The sequence below is a fragment of the Daucus carota genome, chromosome 1 (genome assembly GCF_001625215.2).
Source record: "Daucus carota subsp. sativus chromosome 1, DH1 v3.0, whole genome shotgun sequence".
NCBI lineage: Eukaryota > Viridiplantae > Streptophyta > Magnoliopsida > Apiales > Apiaceae > Daucus > Daucus carota.
In genome coordinates this window covers 18,746,093-18,767,295 of record NC_030381.2, presented here as the reverse complement: position 1 = coordinate 18,767,295, position 21,203 = coordinate 18,746,093, and the positions used below count along the sequence as shown (strand labels likewise).

Below are 21,203 nucleotides of genomic sequence, written 5' to 3'. Positions count from 1 at the left end.
CCTATTAGAAAGTGTGATACGGCAAGTTACTCTTATATTTACCAACTAGTTGAGAAGACGCGCGTTGCGGCGGCCTATAAAAATTATATTAATGATTTAAAATTAATATTTGCAGAATAAAATAAATGTTATATTATAAACATCTCGATGCAATACCAATATTGATATTTGAAATTGTAAAATTGGACTATAATTCATGAGTAGAAAAATGAAAATATATTTTTACATATAAATAACGATTTAAAGCACGACGACTATTAATTTTAGTTATATATATTTTTTAAAGTTTTCATGTTCTTCACTAACATTACAATTTTGCATATCAGTAACTATTACAACTCTGTCGAGAGTCGGAATACCTCCACATGATGGCATGTTGAGTATAAACTTTAAGGGGCCGTTTGGTTAGGGGTAACTGACAAAAAGAAGGGAAACAACCCGTTTCATTCCCTTTATTGTTGTTTGTTTTATGAAATCTGTCATTCCCTTTGCCTGGTTTTGGTTTTAGGTTTACCCCAGATCCCTCTTAATCCATTCCCCACCCCTCACCAGGTATTTCTTTCCCCTTTTCTGATTCTTATTTTATTTTCACTTATAATTTATTTCAAAAATCATTAACATTAAAAAATAATATGTAAAATATTTTTGAAGATCAAAAATAAATTTTAATTTATTTTTTACATATTAAAAATAGTTTTAATATAATTTATAAGTCAAGATATTTTTAAAATTAATGAAATTATTAAATTATAAAATATATCAATTATTCCTGACTAAAAAAAATAAAAAAATATCAATTATTAACGTGAATATATTTGGCTCTTTTGATATTATTTAATATTTAAAAATTAAATATAGGAATAATCATATAAATTTTCATTCCGTTTCCGGATCAAAATCAAACATGTAATACGATTCAGCATCATTCCTTTTCTCTCTCTTCGTTTCCCTTTCTAAATTCCATTCTGTTTCCTTAACTTGAACCAAACGGCCCCTAAGTTTTGTCTACAACTATAAGAATTTGCTAAACTTTATTAACATAGTCTTTACTTTATTTAGCCTTCTAATTTTAAAATACATAAATATGATAAAATCATGCATCAATAAACATATATTCACAAAATTGAAAATTGGTACTAATTTTGTTTAAATGGCGGGCATCCAAGTGTATGCAAAGTATACTAAAATGCAGGTGAGTCCAGAGTCTAGAAGAGAACTCCCACCAAACCTCAAAAGCAGCACTAAAATTAAATCTGAAATCAAAGAATGGCATAACATAACCTGTGAATACTTTCTTGCCATATTTACAGTAAGCTCAGAAGCAAGTGCACAACTCTTATATGATCACAACTAACTTTTCCTTTCGAAGCATAAGGTCCACCTATTGAATAGGATCTCGTGCCACCCTATATATGAATTCTAACCTGCTAAAATTGTAAAAACTTTTCCTATAATATCACCTATTCTATACAGTTATACAACTACACCATAAAATCATCGTAAATGCTCTGCTAACAAGTCAAAATATAACTAACACATGTGCCGATTCCCAGATTCTTCTGGCACATAATCCCTATTCCATAAGTTTGAGAACTCCCTGCGATTCCATGAAAAATTAAAAGAAATCTTTCATGGGACGTGAATTTCTGAATCATCTTCCATGGGAATGCTTATCTCCCTTATCCAAGACAAATATAGGAAGAATCGAGTTGCAAACCCTAAAATTACAAAGTTTGCCAGAATAATGGACTCTTAACTCAACTGTCAAAGGAGACTCTCAACCACATTGCGGTTACATCCACCAACCAAAGCCCAACTACTTATCCTCTTTACATGCCAGCTCTCTACCACCCCCCTTTGTCCCCAACCTCAAGCCAAATATCACTGCAAAAAACCTGTAAATATATTGGCGTCAATAATAAGTGACTATTATCCGTTCACAAATTTCGTAGTCCCCAAAAAGTGAAAATTTGTTGCTGATGTACTGTTGGAGTACTGTTTCAGTTAATTTGTTGAGGCCATATGTCACAGCCTGGCCTGCCAAACCTGCATAGCAAACACATATCATTAGAACCATCATCAAGTATACATCCAATAATTCGCCTTTGTATCATAATATTTCAACTGGTAACCGTTTATATAAGTTACATATATTTCATGACTGGTCAATCTAAACAGGTAGAATTCTTTGAAACTTGGAAAGCAAAAATTTCATCTAAGAAAGAGAACATACTTGAATCGACACTGCCATGTGGAATAGTCACTAGTTTAACCATACCGGATGCAAATACAAATGTTGACAATAGCTCCGTATGTAGGCAGAGCCACTCAATAGCTGATAGGTTGTAGAAAAATGGACGGGCAAAACACTCTCTCCAACATGTCTATTTCCTACCGTAACTTTTAAAGGTCTAGAGATGAATATAGTATTTTAATGATTTTAAAAGTCATTTCTAATTTTTTAAAAATGTTCATTTACCTAAATTTGTATGGTTTTTTTCCACCGTTCCGTGTCCAATTCTGATATTACATACTAGTAGTCAACACAATAAATCAATGCCATGAAGAACAATGCATTCATCAATCATCAAAAGCATAGGTTATGGTATTACTTAATGTTGTTCATAACTTAAAAGCCACTCTACTAACTTAGAAGCAATAGCATATATAAAGAATATAGCAGAAACAAAATTATGTCTCAGTAGCTGCTGGCAGAAATTCAACTTGATGGGTTATGTAAACTACAATCTTGGTTGCTAATGCTGTCATGATGTATCCATGCAAGTCCAATTCAAACATTTAGCTAAACCTATTTTGCTGAACTGAAAAACTAACTGCACATAAGGAACTCTAACCTTAAATAATTCTGAACCTGTGTGTGCGTCAACAGCACTAAAGGGATCATCAAGTAAATAGATGTCTGCATCTTGATATAATGCCCTGGCAAGCTACACACGTTGCTTCTAGCCACTACTCAAATTTATGCCTCTGTTACTAATAGTTGTCTGATCTCCATGTGAAAGAAGCTCCAAATCTTTTTTCAGCGAACAAGCAGATATAACACTCTTATATTTTGTCTTGTCCATTGGCCCATCGAAAAGAATATTTTCTTCTATATTTCTAGATTGATCTTCTCCGAATTTGGGAATCTTTGAAAAATAATTTTATTGCTTTCTCTACATCAGCTTCACTTACACCCTTTTAGCGTAATGCCTATTTAAAGAACAAATCTATCATTCAGTGCATTTAAAAATTCATTCCATAGCACGAAATTCAACTTTCTGCCATTCTGATAGTTGGCAAATTTCGAGTGCTTGCTCCAGAATTTCCCTTGCTTTTCCTGCCTTCCCGCAAACCTAAAACAACAGATGTATAAATCGATACATACACTACTATATGACCAACAATAATATAAGAATTTCAGATATCAAGGACAAGGCACCCACCATGATTTAAATACTGGAATTTAGATAATTGCCTAAATCTCTGATTTTTTCCAATTATGAAATAGATTTATTGGTAATTGTACAAATTTATAGAGAGTATAGTGTCCTAATAGATAGGGACAAGACATACCAAATAAAAAAATCAAGAGTATTGAGCAAAAAATTATGGCAAGGTCTGAGAATGTTTTTTTTTTCCTTTTTCAATTGCAATGGCCTGTTCATACAAGGAACATGCATCTTCGGCCTTCCCCTGCAAATGTTCCATATTTGCATGGTTAACAATTGCTTCCATGAGACCTGGTGCAATTTCAGCGTGCACAAGTGGATAAGCAGCATGAGCCCCTGCAATCAGTGGCGGATGTACAGCATGGAATGGTGTGTCACGTTACACACCATTATTTAATTTTTTTTTTTTTATATGTGTGTGTCCTTCTGCAGCATTTGTAAAACATGTTAGACTCTATACTCAAGACTTCTTGACTACTTTGTTCTTTCACTTATCTAGAAATTCATGTATTCAACCTTCAAATTCCTCACATACATCTTCTAAATTGTCTTAATAATTTTTGGTTTCTCAAATTTCAAAAAATATACACTTTGGCAAAGAAAATTTTGAGTTTACAAGGTGTTTGTGAAAATGCCGCAGGGAATTATTTAATAAAATTTATTGCTTTTCTTGCTTGTTGAGTAGTGACTGAATGAAGGTCGAATTAGTGACACATTATATATAAAATCTTGTATCTGCCACTGACTGCAATATCTCTAGAGTGCTCTGATCAAGAAGCAAAAAGGTGAATCTCCGATCATCTCTGTAAACATAGGAAACAACTCAAATAATAAGAAATTCATTTGATGGTTACAAACTTTAAATTCAGAACCAATGAGATCTCTGAGATCAACAAATGCTAGTTGCACTCTATCTGTCTACCCTAACAAACTTAGGCATATGAAAGGATTGTAATGTGAAAAGCTTTATAAATGCAATAGTCAATAGCATGAAGATAAAAATGGATTGAATAACCCTATTTTTGATTAAAAGCAGAGACGACAATAACATTGTCTTAACTAAATTAATCCAACCACAATCTGGTACCGAGACGCCATTTGTTTATAACCAAACACGTAATTCGATTTATTAGAACTTTCCTCAAACATATAGCGACACTAAATACTAGGTATACCTGATAATTGGTCTGGGCTATAGACTGACTCATGTGGATGGCGTCAAAAACAGCTTTGTCGTCTCCTTCATGCATTGAACTCTATGCGTTACAAGTCTGTTTGTGCTAGAGATGAGAGATATGTTAGACCTGTGAAAGGGTTTAGGCGAGTAAACCTGAAATAGATAAAAGAGAGCAACAACATTTAGTGGTTTAAAGCACCAAGCGGAGGCTGTAAAGGGTGAAAAGTATTCGTGATAATATAATCATTTTTATAAAAGGGAGATCGGGGAGAAGCTGTGAGTTTCCGGGCATGAAGCTGTAAAGATGTCCGTCTGTATATATATGGAGTTTAATTAGTAGGTCTGGAAAGTAGGTTTGGAATGACCAAGCCAAGAATTAACTTGCTCAGGTATAACAACCTGTTCTCGTATAATAGATACTAGCATCAGTGTCCGTGCAAAGCACGGGCCTCGTATAAAAACTCATATTATATGCTATATTATAATTATATTGTTATTTTCCAAAAGGTTAAATATGACTTTTTATGATATTAATAAACTATAAAGTTTTAGTAGTTCTTTACACAAATAAAAGAAAATTCTAATTCTGATAAATGATCTTTTGTTGTAATAGAAGACATGGAGCGTGAGTCTTCCTTTTCCTCGCACTAATAGCTTTCTTCAAAGTTGATATTGACCTGTAGCCAAATTTACATCTCTATTTATTCAAAACAAATGATACCTCTCGGATAGTTTCATCTCTATTTATTCAGGTGGCCAAAGTTACACTCACAGTCAGGGGTGGATCTAGGAAGAGGCACAGGGGACACGTGCCCTCCTTAATTTTTTTTTTTTTGCACTTTTTCACCATTCTAAATTTTACAAAATTATAGAAGCCTAAGATTTTGGGTCTAGATCCGCCCCTGCTCACAGTAGTCAAAAGTTACACCTAACATCAGTCCTGATATTACTCTTCTAGTCTTCTACATGTTCTTTTTCTCTCCTCAAGCCAAATCTGACACAATTTTACCACATGTTCATGTTTTATCTCCAGGCTCAAAACACATTCTATTCTACAAGCAAAATTCAGAAAATAAGGTGTATGTACAAAGTGCAACATTTCATAGTCATTGTCAGAGAGTTACATATAAATCATAGAGTGATTGACACTTTGCACCCCTTATGTTTAGGCGGTTTTTCGATTTGGTCTTAAACAATTTTTTTTGGCAGTATGCATCCTAAAGTTTGAAAAGAGCTTCACTTTGCACCCCTTTGACCACTCTCCGTTAATTGACCGTTAAAGTTAACAGATTTCAGGTTTTCACTTTGCACCCCACAATTTTAATTTTTTTTCAACTAGTCTTTATTTTTTATTTTTTGACTGTCTTGTAACGGATCGAAATAAATTTTGTTCGACTATAAATGATTGAATACAGATCACTTGTGTGTTATATATACATAGAATCATCTACATTACCTGTCGTTTTACGTGAATATATAATTGAGTTCAACAAGTTTTTATATGTAATATAACATTTCTAAGGAAAATTGAGAATCTGTGTTGTTTAATTATGTTCACCTGCCCAAAATGGTTGACGGCTAAAAAGGTTGAGTACAATAATTGAGTTGGCCATTTATGTACAGGGGTTAATGGGTTATTTAACACCCTGCAACTCAGTAGCTAATTAAAATAACTAACCACCAACAAGGATGACTGGTATTCCTTGAAAAAGTCAAGGACTTGAGCTGATATAAATATCTGAAATGTGTTGTCAAGGTTTCCATAACAGCAACTTATACAAAAATTGCAATCATTCTGAGTTCTCTCGTAAGCTTAATTTCTCGAGCGCCAACTTATACCACGGCTAAGTTCTTTTCTCGAGCGCCAACTCTTGCAGCCCTTTACTCATAATGCATTTCCACGATTGTTTTGTTAGGGTATGCTTGGCGTTGTTATAAATATGTACCTGCATCCTAAAATACATATTAATAGTTTTCTGTGATGCAGCGTTGCGATGGTTCAATCCTACTAAACTCTACAAAAGACAACTTGTCAGAGAAAGATGCATCTCCTAACCTCAGCCTGCGAGGATATCAGGTTATTGATGCTGTCAAAACTGCAGTGGAATCTAAATGCCCCGATGTGGTTTCTTGTGCGGATATACTAGCTTTAGTGGCTCGAGATGGCGTATCAATGGTAGTATATCAGATGAAATAATATCCTAGCAGATGAAAAATGATAAACAAGTTTCTGATTCATGAAAACATATATTTCAAAATACTTATGAAAAAATTTAAAATTATGGGGTGCAAAGTGAAAACCGGAAATTTGTTAAGTTTAACGGTCAATTAAACGGAGAGTGGTCAAAGGGGTGCAAAGTGAAGCGCTTTTCAAACTTTAGGGTGCATACTGCCAAAAAAAAATGTTTGAGACCAAATCAAAAAAGCGCCTAAACATAAGGGGTGCAAAGTGTCAATCACTCTAAATCATATTATACACTACACGTGAAACAGGAACACTACATCCGAAAAGTGAAAAGTTTAATCAAAAGACTCTGCAGAGCGATCACAACCTCACACATTTGTCTGGACAAAGAGGTTGCGATCTTTGGATCAACTACTTGGATTACCCATTAATTTGGTTGATTTAACTTCTCTACATCCTCACTCCTCTGATTCTATATGTTCATCAGCTTCCGGCCTGTCACCAGTTCTAACAATATGAAATACTCAACAGGAAAATATGAGTTCTCATTTGAAAGGACAATATTTTCGTTATTACATAATGCAGATCATATTAATCATACACCTCTAAACACTAAATTTGTCCATAACCTTTAATTGAATTCGCTAGATCCTAACTAACAAGAACACATATGACAAACACATACCGAACACAATATCTTAGAACTTATAAATGAAAAAGAAAATAAAGAATCATAACAATTAAAGAACACAACAAGAATATATAGGACACACAAAGATTTATGAGCACAAATAATTTTATAGCACAATTAAAAAAAATTAAAGAACTTATAGAAAATTTATATGAAAAATACATAATATGAAAGATTTCTTATTTCACTTTCTGAATTTCATTCTATTTTCCGGAGTTGAACCAAACGGTCCCTCAACTTAGTTATGAAGTAACACGTAATTCACGGTTAAACATTTCATTCGAATTTCTTTCTTTTATTAAGTTCCTGCATACTTATAACATTGTCTCTCCTTAATGTCAATTTAACTTTATCGTCACATTAAAATTTTTCATTCCTTCTATATATTTTTTTACTCTATATCTATATACCACTAACATATAATAAATAATTATTATAAAAATTCATGTTGATATAAACTTTTAAATTTAAAAATAAAATACAAGCAACTCTTAATATAGTTAAAAAAAATTCAAAATTCATAAATGATTTGAAGAAATTCACTTGATTACTAATTATGATTTATAATGATAGAAATTTGATGTTTATATAGAAAATTGTCAAAATCAAAAATTAAAATTCTGAATTAGTTTTAACTCCGGACCTATTTTATCCTATAAGTTATATTACAAAAAGTTTATTTAATAAAATATTATAATACTCTATATTAGAAATTAGCAATAATATTTTATATGCTTGAAAAAAAATGCTCAGGAAATAGTAATTACTTTTCGAAGACTGATACGACAAAACATAAAATAAGAAGAATATACATAGTTTTTTGTTTTACATTTAAAAAGTTTATAAACCATTTTATGTGTCTAGATTGATTATAATACCTAGATATTATATTGTACCAATGTATATGATATAAAAAAGATAACTATTTATATTTAAATTGTAAATTAAGATAATATATACAATGAAAATATTAAATATATTGTTATACATAATATAATTTATGTTTAAATAAATATATTAGCACTTAAAATTAATTATTTTACTTAATTCTCTCTCTATTTTTCTTGTCCCACTGTCAAAATCCACTTTTTTATTCGATTATAATCACTAAAATTTATCATTATTGTGTATTAATTTCTAAATAAGCTAACATATATAATAAATAATTTATTATATTATTTGGATATGCACAGGTTTTTGGGATAAAAAGATTAAGAAAGGGGGCTATATAAATAGGACGGAGGGAGTATAATATCACATATGAGCTAATCTAGTTAACACTATTACACCAACCTAAATCCATGCATAGCACTGAACTAATCTATTGTCACTGTTACAGCAACCTAAATCACATTTTAACACAGAACTTAGAGCACAAGAAGAGAACAATTTCTAGTCACAATAGAACTACAGAACTCGCCGCATGATATATAGTGTTTCCTGTTCATCATAAGCAGAGACTCGGACAATAAACTTTTTGTAAACACGCCTCATTGTTGTGTTGAGATGATTCGGAGAGTACGCTGTGAAGATATCATCTCTGCTCTGCAACTGTCCAGCAACTAATGCAAATAGATAGCAGGCTTCTCGAAAGGGCCCTCCCAAAGTGCATAATGTTTGCCTCCTTGTATTATGAGAGAATTTTAAAAGTTAGCAATTACATAACACACCAAAAATCTTCTGATGACAGCAAAGCAAGGTTCACCTCTAAGTCTCCTTGTTCAACGAGATTCAGATTAGACACTAAAACATGATATATGAGCATATCAGTCACAACTCTACAAGTTGTGCTCTATCACGAGTTCATGCATTTCTTTTTCACTGCACAAATAAATTTTCGGCTAAGAGTTACCAAGTTTTAATGGAAACTTACAATGTATGTAATAAATCATTTCAGATGAGCAGAATGATCATACCTGGCATTAAGGTAGCCCTAAGTGGCTAAAAACACAATTTTTCTTTGATGCCATGCAGTCTGCTGGCTGGTGATACTTGTAAGAGAGCTCGGATGCAGCCCCCATTCTTCATGTAATATTGACACTCCGGTTGGCCTGATCTCTGCGAAAACAGTTGTTCCATCTGGCTATTAGTTGAAGGACCAACATATGAAGGTAGAGGGTCAAATTAAACACCAAGTTCCTGATAACAAGGTGTAGCGAAGTGTTATATGTCAATATATTGCATTATTGGAGGGGTTCATGTTATAGCTAATGACCCACTTCAAAAATATATATACTTGCAGAAAGTTTTATAGTACTAAGAAAGTCACCAAGCAGGAAAGTTCTGGAAGCCACATATATGTAAATATATAAGTATCTTGATTTGGAAGAATCAAGATCCTGCTGACACTGCTGGTTATGCACATGATCCTGTACCACAATTGTGATGGCTCTATAATCAGGAAGAACTGCACCTTGATTCTAAAACTTTTGCAAAAGGTTTATCATATTCGAGAGAAGAAACTATGGACAGCTACCTTAAGATACACATAACCACTCTAAAAATTTGAAGTAATTTATAATATAACAGTTTTAAACACAAACAGAACACGGCAGCATAACACATTTGCCTCGATAAAATCATAAATGTAATTACTAAAAGGATTACACGATTCGTAGATATGAACTCTGAGTAAATTAAACCGCATATGATACCTATTCAATGATCTCTAAAAAAACCCGGGAAATAATGTCCACCACTTCTAGATGAACTCATATCTTTGGGAACTTAATTTTAAGCAATGAATGCGAGAAAAAGATAACTGTTGATCTAGCACCTTCAGATAGGTTGTATCCGGAGAATCTTGTGGATTGAATAATACAAACATCCGTGAACATAAGCATGCACACTAAAAGCTACAATCATCAAATTTTGGAAGTTTTGAAGATCAAGATTGTTAAAGAGCATGTTATTTACTGAGCAAAAAGAAAAAGCTTCTATTAAGCATTATATATGGTCTAACATGTAAGTGATGTGATATTAAATGGTAGTAGTAATGTACTAATGGTACCCATAACATGGGCCCATATCGGTCAGGTGTAAGCAACTGGATCTGTCATACAAAACCTTCTCAAATTGGTCCAAGCCAGAAATTGCTTTCAAACAAGGAACAAAAGTTTGTTTACGTTTGATTAGCCAACTTCCTTAAAAGACTACTAATAAACTATAAGAGGGAAAAAGAAAAATAAAACGTAAACCTCGAAATGTCCGCATCAAGTGTACCTCATAAAGCAAAAAAACTTTTCTCAACCTACAAAAACACCAGCCTTAAAATAATCAAATACAGCAAGAGAGCTTCAGAATTGCACAAAGGAAATATTAAAAAAAGTAGAAAGTACCTGTGCCTCCGGCTGTAGTTTAGAAGCTTCCGAGTATTCTACTAGACATTTGTTGTATCGTGCAAGCACTTGGTTCACACTGCAACAAAAAAAAATATAGATAAGCAGGTGATCGGTGATCCACTAATAACATAGACAAGTAATATGGTGGCATGTTCAAATATATAAATGCTTGCATGTATGGGTTGGCTAATGAAATACAACACCTATATCTACAAAATTTTCCTTATGAACAGAATCAAACACGTAACTGTCAGTAAATATAGAATGAAGCGTGGTCATGAATTTAAACATCACTGAATATATTATTCTTCCCTCGTAGGATTGCTTGCCTATAACGACATTTAGTCGGATATAAACATGGGCAACTAAATATGCCGAGCGATAAGTCTTTGAACTAATTAGTAGCAAGTAAAGAGAATCGCTAAGTAATCCAGGAAAATAATATGGTCACCCTTCAACAATCCAAGAATACAATATGGATAGCATCAACATTCAAGATTCGAAGAACATAACAAATGCAAGAACACAGACATTGCCCTCAGCTCCCACCATAGTAATGGTGGCTCCGACTCCTTACATAAAGAAGATGGATCTTGTGATACTTAGTAACCTATCCTAGTTAAGCTTACCCGTCAAACACAATGTCAGTATATCATTCAAGACTCTATGTCAATCAAAATCTTCCCAACTTTCCTGCTTTCGGTGTGCAATTCAGTACAATAGCTATAAATTTCTACAAATATATTTTAACATTATGCCCCCTAGAATATCTACGCAACATAATCATCAAAACAAACATGAACCCTTCTTATCCACCCCCAAAACAATATCTAGAAATCACAAACAAATACAAAATATGCAACTAATATGCTACTATCAAACTTCACAAAGAAAAGTACCCAGTTAATATACAAAAGCATCTAACAATCAGCAAAACAAAAACACCAAGAAGCACAATAATCAAAACCAAGATTACATAGAATAAATACACAGATACCTAGAGCTAGCAAACTCATACAGGTGTCTAGTCCTAGAAAAGATTACAACAACAACTTCAGCATCACAAAGAACTGAAAGTTCATGGGCTTTCTTGAGCAAGTTAGCACGAGCGCTAGAGAATTTGACTTGTCTAGCATCATCAATCTTCTTTTTCTTGATCTTTCCTCGACCCATCTCTTGTTTTTTGATTTTAGGGACATGAACTGAAGGAGGGAGAGGGTTTTAGCCTTTTAGGGGAGATGGTCAGGTTCGGATGGAGGTTTTAGCCTTTTAGGGGAGATGGTCAGGTTCGGATGGAGAGGGTTTTAGCCTTTTAGGGGAGATGGTCAGGTTCGGATGGAGACACCGAGACATGAACTGAAGGAGGGAGAGGGTTTTAGCCTTTTAGGGGAGATGGTCAGGTTCGGATGGAGGTTTGGAGGGGTGAATACGTCTTTCTACGATAAATAAATTTGTTCGGACAGAAGTTGTGCAGGTTAGGAGGGATGAACATGTCTTTTTATGCTGAATAAATTTGCTCAGGTAAAAGACGTGTTCTTGTATAATAGATATAGTAGATTGTAGAAGTAGATTAATATTCAAATTTCTATATACATTTTCTTTGTTCAATAATTTACTTTTAAAGTTTAATAATTTCTCTTTAAATTTATATATAGTTTTCTTCAGGTTTAAACAGTTTCTCTTTCGATTTCGAAATATTGAATTTCATTAAAATAAATAAAATATATATCGATTTAGACTTTAGACTTAGGTTCTACACTCTAGACCAAAGTTGCACGGATCGTGGTTCGATCCGGCGCGTGGTACGAGTACGGGTACGTGGAACGTCAGTTTGTGTGAATCGGGTACGATGAGTGGTGAATCGGGTTCGCGGGTCGAAATAAGGATCCCATTTTTAAATATACTTAGTTAATTTTAAGTTAAATTTTAAAATGCAGCTTTGTTTGATGTTTAATTCAAATTTTATTAGTATATATTTTAATTAAATTTATTGATTTTGTTGTACAACTTAAAAGATTATTCCTATATTTAAAAAAAGGCAAGTGAGAAAAAAAATCTTCTAATTGTGATATTAGCTCAAATCAAGGAATCTTCAAATTTATGAGATTATTTTTAAATCTTTCTTTTTTAACTAAAAAGTGTACAGTTTTAGTTTTAATTTATAATAATATAATATAAGTTAGGTCATTATCTATATAATATAAACAAAATAGGCACAGAGCCCCGTACACTACAGACAGAGCAAAAGGCGTCTTCTTCGCTTCATCTTCTTCTTTCTTCACTTCACTTTTTCTTCTCTCCTTCTCTTCTTCGTATAAAGATGCACAATCTGCTGTCAGCATGTCTTCTCGTCCATATTTCCTCCTTTCTTTCGATTTTAACATTGTTCGTCAGGGTTGCAGTGGTTCACCGGATTTACCGAACTGGAACGCGAACCGCAAGGAACTGGGTCGATGTCGACCCGCGTTGGGAACGTCCGATCTGGTACGCGGATCCATAGGGTGACCCGCGAACCGTGCAACTATGCTCTAGACTTACATATAATATATTTCAAATTTTATAATATTGTTACTTTAAAAGCCATTATAACTCCCCCGGATCCTAAAATAGGATCCTCACAAAATCTATCACTAATATGAGTTTCCACTAAAGAAGCGCATAAAATCCAATACAATCCAATATGAACAACCCATTCGACCTCTAAACAGAATATAATATATATACTACCCCTTTAACCTCTAAACAGAATCGCAATTTGACTCAAAATATATTACCCAAAATTAATATTCAGATTAAGGTGAAAAACTGAGGGGCTTGCGGACCATTAACTGATCTGGACAAGGCAATATTGCTCGTCTTCTCTTAAAATTAACTAAGCTAGAATTCAGATAGAAACAAACTTCTAGGCTCACATTATTGACATGTGAAATAGAACAACATAAGCTTCATACAACAAAACATGAGCTCAGATTAAAATCCAAACCCAAACATGAGCATAAAAAAAACACACGAATTATAATTAAATTCTTACAATAGATAGTCTCAATCTGTCCGTGCTTTTTTTAGAGCACTCCCTTCCGTTGTCGAATCGCCCTGTACAAATAATATGGTAGTAAGTTATATGAATCATTTACTTAGTGATAATATAAATGACTTGAGTAAAATAAACCTCTTTGTCAGCCGATTTAGGTCCAATTTTCTTAAATGCATCATCTTTGAATATTTTCAGTGCAGCCACATGGATGCCTATTTCAAAATTACTAACAGTTCAAACTAACATTCCTGCTATTTCTCCCTTTAGATTGAAAATTGGTGCTCCCCAACAACCATATAGCTTTTTCAAGTCACGACAACCACGATATTGCAAAAGGCCATTGCAATGTATGAGAGGGACATAAGGTTGTAGTTGTTCTTCAAATTCGAAATTTCTTCTTTAAGTGACCTCCAATTGTTTAAAAACTTCGTTGTTCCATTTTTCACCAAATGTTCGATATGCCGGTATGTGGTCCCACGAATCAAAACCATAAGTTCCACATCTCAACTCATTATCCTCCTCCTTTGGTACCCTCACAAATTTCTCAGTATTAAAGGCCACCTGTCCAAGCCTGAACGATCCCACGGAATGTAGAAGACGCCCAATGCATAGTAGTGGCTGGCCACAATAAAATGCATTGTCAGCTACAAATACTCCGGATTCACAAGCACAACCTTCAACTTTTAACATCACCATATCCCATTCTTTCTTCACATGGAATATCTGAGCTTTTACATTTTTGTCCGTATCGAGCCTACGAGCCCGAATCTCAAATTTTTGTTTCAATCCCTCAAAACTCCGTGCAGATGTCATTATAAAACCTTCACTGCTAACACAGAAACGAGAAGCAAGTCCCAATGGTGTTTTATCATGACCTTCTCTAACTAAGCTGATGGCCCATGTAATTGGCTTTACCTTCTCATGCAACTGAACAAATCCAGCTGGATCCTGCGATTAAAAACAATTGATAAATGGAATCATCAAACACATGACTTATTGGGTCCAGATATATCAATTGAATTACTCATTGAAAATTTGACTCAATCTGGTGACAAATTTGAAAATCGTTTTCAATCTGGTGACAAATTTGACTCAATCTTTGTTTTCGGAGATTCCCTGGTGGACAATGGCAACAATGATTACCTAGCCACCACTGCCCGAGCTGACTCACCCTCTTATGGCATTGATTATCCTACTCGCCGTCCTACTGGACGTTTTTCTAATGGGCTTAACATCCCGATCTCGTTAGTATGTTCCATCATTTTCCTTTGTCCATACCACTATTTACTCAATACACTATTTTCCTAGTTTTGCAGGGCAACTGTACAGGGACTACTAACGTTAACATCACCACTATGCAAGAAACATCACTGATATAGAATACACTAATTACAACTACAGAATAGAATGTAAAATACATGTAATATACACGAATTACAACTACAGAATAGAATGTAAAAAACATGTAATATACACGAATTCAAAAGCTTCAATTAAACAATATATACAATAAACACATAAATAAAAATAGAATGTACCTCAAAGTTCATGACTGCAGAGTGAAAATGCTAATTGAAAACCTCAAAACTTATAAATTGGGAGCCATTAAAAGTGAAGCCATTGTTTGGAAGTCTACTGAAGCTGAATGCCCGGAGAACTTGTACTTATTATCTTTAATCTTTCTTCCCGCTTAGTGGGTAATGCGCTATGTTTACAACCCAAGTAACTGTTAATCGAACATGCCGTTTCGTGCGTTGTGGACAAGCAGTGTCATGGCATTTCCATCATCTCTTCCATCAACACCAAGATTGTGAAGATGATTTGATTAACAAAGAATGTGGCTCAAAACACCAGTTACATCCACTAGTTTACATAACAATTTTTTTTTGATTCCTCGGACTCAAAGCCAAGGCTATGCTCTGTATTGATATTTGACAGATTACTTACAAACCTGGCTCATTTGGACTTTAGAGTTGTAAACATTTGTCCTCACAATTGGTTTTTATTTATATAGATATACTTGTGTATATACATATCTCGAGACTGTCCACCAACACAGCTAATTCTAGAGATAATGCTTGTGCACATTGTATTGGCTTTTGGTCACCAGTGAACCATCCAAACTTAAGAAACTCTCCTAAAACTTCTCATATATGTATTTTATTAGTGAACATAAATCCTGCTGTACAAACTTTGAGTTTCTTGACCTCGTGATGCACATTCAGGAATTCAATCTATTTACAAATAAATTACAGCAAATTAGAATAAAACATCCAAAAACTAGGCAACCTTTAACTTTTAAAAATATAGAAGACCGTACACTATCCATGTTATCTCTAAGATTTTTACTCCATTTAAATTATTAAATTCGAGATTAAATTGTATGGAGATTACATATACGCATTGAAATATTCAACTGGTAAAAATGACCAAGTTATTATTAATATTCACAGACAATAAAAACGTTGACAAATAAACATCTAAAACTCTATTTCACACATTCAAAACTTAACAAAAATTTCCACAAACAGCACCCAAGAATGTGTGCAAACACCGCCCATTAAACCAAAAATATAAATTAGAGCTGTGAATTTTAAACATCTACTATAAATTATCCATCCATTAGCAACATAAGGTTTCCGACTTTATAGTAAAAAGATAAATATATGAGCTCATCTATAATGATTAGATTACAGCAATGGCTAACGTTAATTCTAATAAATACACTAATAAATATAACTCCTGATTTGGAACCATTCTAGGAAAACATCATGCAACAAAGACAGCTCGGTCATCTTAAATATGATCATAGTTTATACTTACAGCAGGGAAGATAATTTCACCTTCTTTCACAAAAGAGAGATTGATATCACTCGTGTAACTGGAGAGTACAAAATATAAAAAATGCAATCACTCGGCAATAATGTAACTGAAGGTAGTGAAAACAGAGTAGAAGTAAATCACAAATAGCACTAGGAGTGTCAAACGGATAATTCGGATACGGATCTGCCCGTATCCGTATCCGGATCCGAATCCAAAAATCCATATCCGTATCCGGATTCGAATCCGAAATTTTTTAAAGGATGATATCCAAATCCGAATCTGATTTTTAATCAGAATATTTATTTTTCTAGTTAAAATTTCTAAAAAATCATTAAAAATAGTAAAAATTAAAAATTAATTTTTAAAAACTGAGTAAAAAATTAAAATCATTAAAGAAGGTTTATATTAATTCAAAAATTAATTCTTATTTATCTTTCAATTTGAATTTGTTATCTTTAAAATATTAAACTCAAATAAAATTATGATATATGTCTATAATATTTTAAAATTATACAAAATTTATATAAATATATTATTTTATGTATACATATATACATACACACATTATATAGTTATTGAATAATAATAATAATATATAATATTTAATATCATATGTATTTAATTTCGGACTCGGATATTATCGGATACGAATATGCTTATATCCGTATTCGTATCCGGAATTGTCGGATTCGGATGCGGATAATATCCGCTTTGTCTCGGATACGGATAATATCCGCTTTATCTCGGATACGAATGCGGATTTTTCGGATGAATATCGGATTTTTCGGACTTTTTTGACAACCCTAAATAGCACTAATATTTGCCAATAGTAAAGGTAAACCACAAAAGTTAATGCCGGGTTCATAGAATTTGATTAAAAAAAATATTTCAGCTCAAAAACCTCAATTAATATCTCATATAACAAAATAAACTAAAGATCTTATCAGTCAGTAGTCATGACGACTATTGAGAACATAGTACGAATACCCAGATTTTTCTTTGAGGAAAACTCGGTTCTTTTAGGGTTTACATGACCACATTGTCCATTTTAGCGCCAAAATTTAGCTAGCTGGCACCTAATTTAATCTAGTTAGTATTATCTTCTACCAGGCATTTCCTAAGAAGGCCCCATTCTTCGATTAAGACTGTATACATACAAATTATAAGAGGCCAGAGGCCTGAAGAAGCCGCCACATAGATAATTAACAAAAATTACAAATCACTGCCCTAATGATGCTGACATGTCTGCATGTCAAGTTAGGGCACATTACTGTTATTTAGTTAACCTGTCAGGTCATATATATCTAACACAAATCGGCATCATTTTTGCCATGCATGCAATCTGATTGATGTTCAAAACATTGTAAAGAAATTAAATCACTTGAAAAATACACCTAAAAACAATGATGATTTTTTTTTACCTGTCAATCAGAATCATCGCTATTATTAGCAGGCCAACTGAAGCAGCAAATGTTCACAAGTACCGATATTAGTGTTAAGCTTGCAACCATCATATTAAGGGAAATACAGAAAGAAAAGAACCGACCTGTAAAGTTGATCCAATATTGCCTCAACAAAAACCATATTAAGTTGTATCGGCGCAACATTATCTGCTCGTACGACGGTCAATTCTATAGGGACGCCAACCTTCTCCCATATGATTTCGAAAAGCTAAAACCGACAAAGGAATACAAAATAAAGTCACATTTTTCTTCACACACACGACATAGAGACCATGTGAAATGCATTGCCGATATCTTCAAAATAACCAAAAGATACCACACAAGGACAAAATAATTAACGATAAATGCATTTATTCTAAAAAAACAATAAAGAGCACTACATCACAACGGAAACATCACATTGGCATACGGATTACCCTTTCAAGTGCCACAGGACACAGAATATCACAAGCACTTTCCATACCAGGCATATAATATTTAATAGGGTTCAAGGATATTTTGTAAAATCAATACAAGCATAACTCTGAAGTATCCCATTTATCGGAGTTAAGAAGGAGCCGGTTACCATAACATCTGATTACGATACCATATATGTACAGGATTAAAAACATTGAATGGTAAATACAAGGCTCAGTTTGTACAAACTAAAAACAATTGTGCAGAAACTGTATCTTCTGTGATTCAATGATGTATGGTTTGAACATTATACAGCTACAGGAATAGTTACAGGCAATTTTATGGGAGATTTATACAAGTGTAAGATACTGGTGTCATTACAGAATCAGAAACTGATCCTAAACTATAGCTATATTCTAATTCAGACAAGATCAGATTTGTGAATTGTGATGACTTGATTATATCTGTGATTTAAACGATGTGCTGATTTTCTGGAATTGCATTAACAAATTGCTCTCTATATTTTAACGATGTTACAAGAGAATGTACAATGGGGTTCTGCAAACACTTAATCAGAAAGGCGGCAAAGACGTTCGGGTTTTATTAGATCCAAACCACACTTGTGTTGCTTTAAAATAAGTTCCATATAACTCACAGTTTATTACATTAACTTTAAGCAAACAGTAAAAGTATTGTTCATCTGTATGGAACATTCAACTTAAAAGTAAAGTAAGAGTTACTTAATTTTGAACATAAAATATAAAATTACTTGAAATAAAAAACTTGATATTTATTTGAAATAAAAATAAACAAACTTAAGTGAAAAAAATTCCTAAACTTAGCAGAGTGAAAAAGCGAAATGAAAAAAGGTACCGCAAATGTACTCCTAAGTTCTAACTTGTGGCCCACGCCCAACATTCACTTAAATGCTATGTTACCCAGACCCTTCAATTTTTCTCAAGTACCCGTGTTGGACACTCGACATTCGAACATGGGTATGGACACTCGGACACCTCTCTTAGGCCAAAAATATGTAAATTTTTCAAAATATTGCCGAGTCCGACACTTGGACATGTATCCATTTTGGACACTTCTAGACGAGTCTGGGTAACATAGCTTAAATGAGTTATAGCTTAATGAGTTCACCAAACGAATGAATTTGAACTTGAAGTATGTTTGCTTCAACTTTTAGCTCATCCAACAGGTTCTGGGTGGCCACAATAGAAAATACAAAATAGTGAAGATGTGTATCAACTATGAGAGATGAAGTGGGAAAATAAGCAAGGCAAGCGCAAGGCTCATGTGGTTTGAACATGTTCAAAGAGTGGAGCAACTTCACAGAAAGCACCACATTGCTGAAGAGGTGTGAATTGGTGATTACAGAATACATAGCCTATGGCCTATCAAGAACACACCAGCCAAAATTGAACCTAGAATTCCTCTAAAGAGAAATTATTTATGGTATTAGACCAGACCCACTCTCACAATGGAGGTCATTATAATCTACTTGGTACAGTGAAAGTGTGAGTTCCTACCCCAACCTAAATTCTTTTTTTGCTCTCTAGCATCGCGTGGCTTGATACAAGCGCACCTTGTATATATGCTACTTGATACTTCCTTTGTGTTGTTCCACCTTGTTTGCCTCTTCCTTCTAATCGCATACATGATTATTATTTACTTGTTTTCAAACATGTTTCAAGTTTTTGTTATACGCAAAAATCACCATGAAGACCCGGCCCATAAAAGAAGACTATGATAGGCTCAAGATTGGACCAAGCCCAAACTAGCTATGTCAATCAGAAGAACCCACTTCAAGAAGATTGGACGCGCCTTATCTTCAGGACGCGCCAAGTTGTATCTTACAGAGAAATATCGTTATTTGAAGGGCAGGAGGAGACATATTTTACCTAGGGGGACGCCCTTAGGTGTATATGGGCTCTACTGTTAACTTGTCGAAGACTCTACCTTGTAGTCTGAGGAGTTGTCCTCCTTGGGAGATAGAGAATGAAGATTAGAGGAGGCCTTGCTCTGTAGTCTGGCGAGTTGTCCTTGTCGGGGAGCTTGTGGAACCTTCTCGAAGATATGCCCTGGAAGGCTCTATCTCTGTAGTCTGGCGGGTTGTCCCTGTCGGGGAATAGAGAAGCGTCCTTGCATTTGGGGTAAGTTTTGGGTGCTCGAGAGTCTACAAGGCCCAAGACTAGGCCTCATCGTATTGGGCCCCTTTCAGGAGGAAGACAGCAGAAGGGGAAACCTAATCCTATTAGGTTTCTTAGGAGAAAAGAACTACGTACTGGCTTGATCCCCTATAAATACAGGGGTACGTAGGCAAATTAGGGGGACACGAGTTGGGAGCATCTGGAGGCAACTCGAAACCCTAATCTCAACCACACCTAAAATTTCATCACCACCGTTCAACCACCGTCATAGATCTTGATTCCGGCCACGAACCTCCAATTTTGTTAACTACCAAATTCCTCCGTTAACAAATTGGCGCTAGAAGGAGGGGTCTCTTGATCTTTTGTTTGTGGAGGACAAATGATTATCCCAGGACATAAACAACAGTTGTGCTGTTTTTATAAAACTTAAATATCAGCGTGAGTGGCGGCTCCGGTTCGGTGCTTCTTCTAAACTCGTATCCACG

At 34.1% G+C, this 21,203-nt stretch overlaps 2 protein-coding genes across 13 annotated transcripts; both read right to left on the bottom strand.

Moving 5' to 3' along the window:
• Nucleotides 1–1,247: 1,247 nt before the first annotated feature.
• On the bottom strand, nucleotides 1,248–20,267 carry LOC108199475 (uncharacterized). 5 transcript variants are annotated; one of them, XM_064092358.1, is made up of 9 exons: nucleotides 18,250–20,267; nucleotides 18,125–18,161; nucleotides 16,704–16,761; nucleotides 14,016–14,828; nucleotides 13,878–13,939; nucleotides 4,628–4,782; nucleotides 3,577–4,255; nucleotides 2,856–3,356; nucleotides 1,248–2,046 (listed from the first exon to the last, which is right to left on the bottom strand). In XM_064092358.1, the coding sequence occupies exons 1-4, from the start codon at nucleotides 18,308–18,310 to the stop codon at nucleotides 14,280–14,282; spliced, it is 705 nt and encodes a 234-aa protein (XP_063948428.1). In that variant the 5' UTR covers nucleotides 18,311–20,267; the 3' UTR covers nucleotides 1,248–2,046; nucleotides 2,856–3,356; nucleotides 3,577–4,255; nucleotides 4,628–4,782; nucleotides 13,878–13,939; nucleotides 14,016–14,279. The 5 variants fall into 5 exon arrangements, 3 of the variants coding, with proteins under 3 accessions (XP_063948428.1, XP_063948425.1, XP_063948430.1); XR_010291383.1 differs by having other exon boundaries at nucleotides 2,856–4,255; nucleotides 16,724–16,761; nucleotides 18,250–20,263; XM_064092355.1 differs by having other exon boundaries at nucleotides 2,856–4,255.
• Nucleotides 9,210–12,034, bottom strand: LOC108198408 (MADS-box transcription factor 23-like). 8 transcript variants are annotated; one of them, XM_064092335.1, is made up of 5 exons: nucleotides 11,844–12,034; nucleotides 10,844–10,922; nucleotides 10,703–10,755; nucleotides 9,422–9,644; nucleotides 9,210–9,326 (listed from the first exon to the last, which is right to left on the bottom strand). In XM_064092335.1, exons 1-3 carry the CDS (start codon nucleotides 12,017–12,019, stop codon nucleotides 10,729–10,731), a joined length of 282 nt encoding a protein of 93 aa, XP_063948405.1. In that variant the 5' UTR covers nucleotides 12,020–12,034; the 3' UTR covers nucleotides 9,210–9,326; nucleotides 9,422–9,644; nucleotides 10,703–10,728. The 8 variants fall into 8 exon arrangements, with proteins under 8 accessions (XP_063948405.1, XP_063948411.1, XP_063948413.1 ...); XM_064092341.1 differs by having other exon boundaries at nucleotides 9,422–9,563; XM_064092343.1 differs by having other exon boundaries at nucleotides 10,728–10,755.
• Nucleotides 20,268–21,203: the final 936 nt, after the last annotated feature.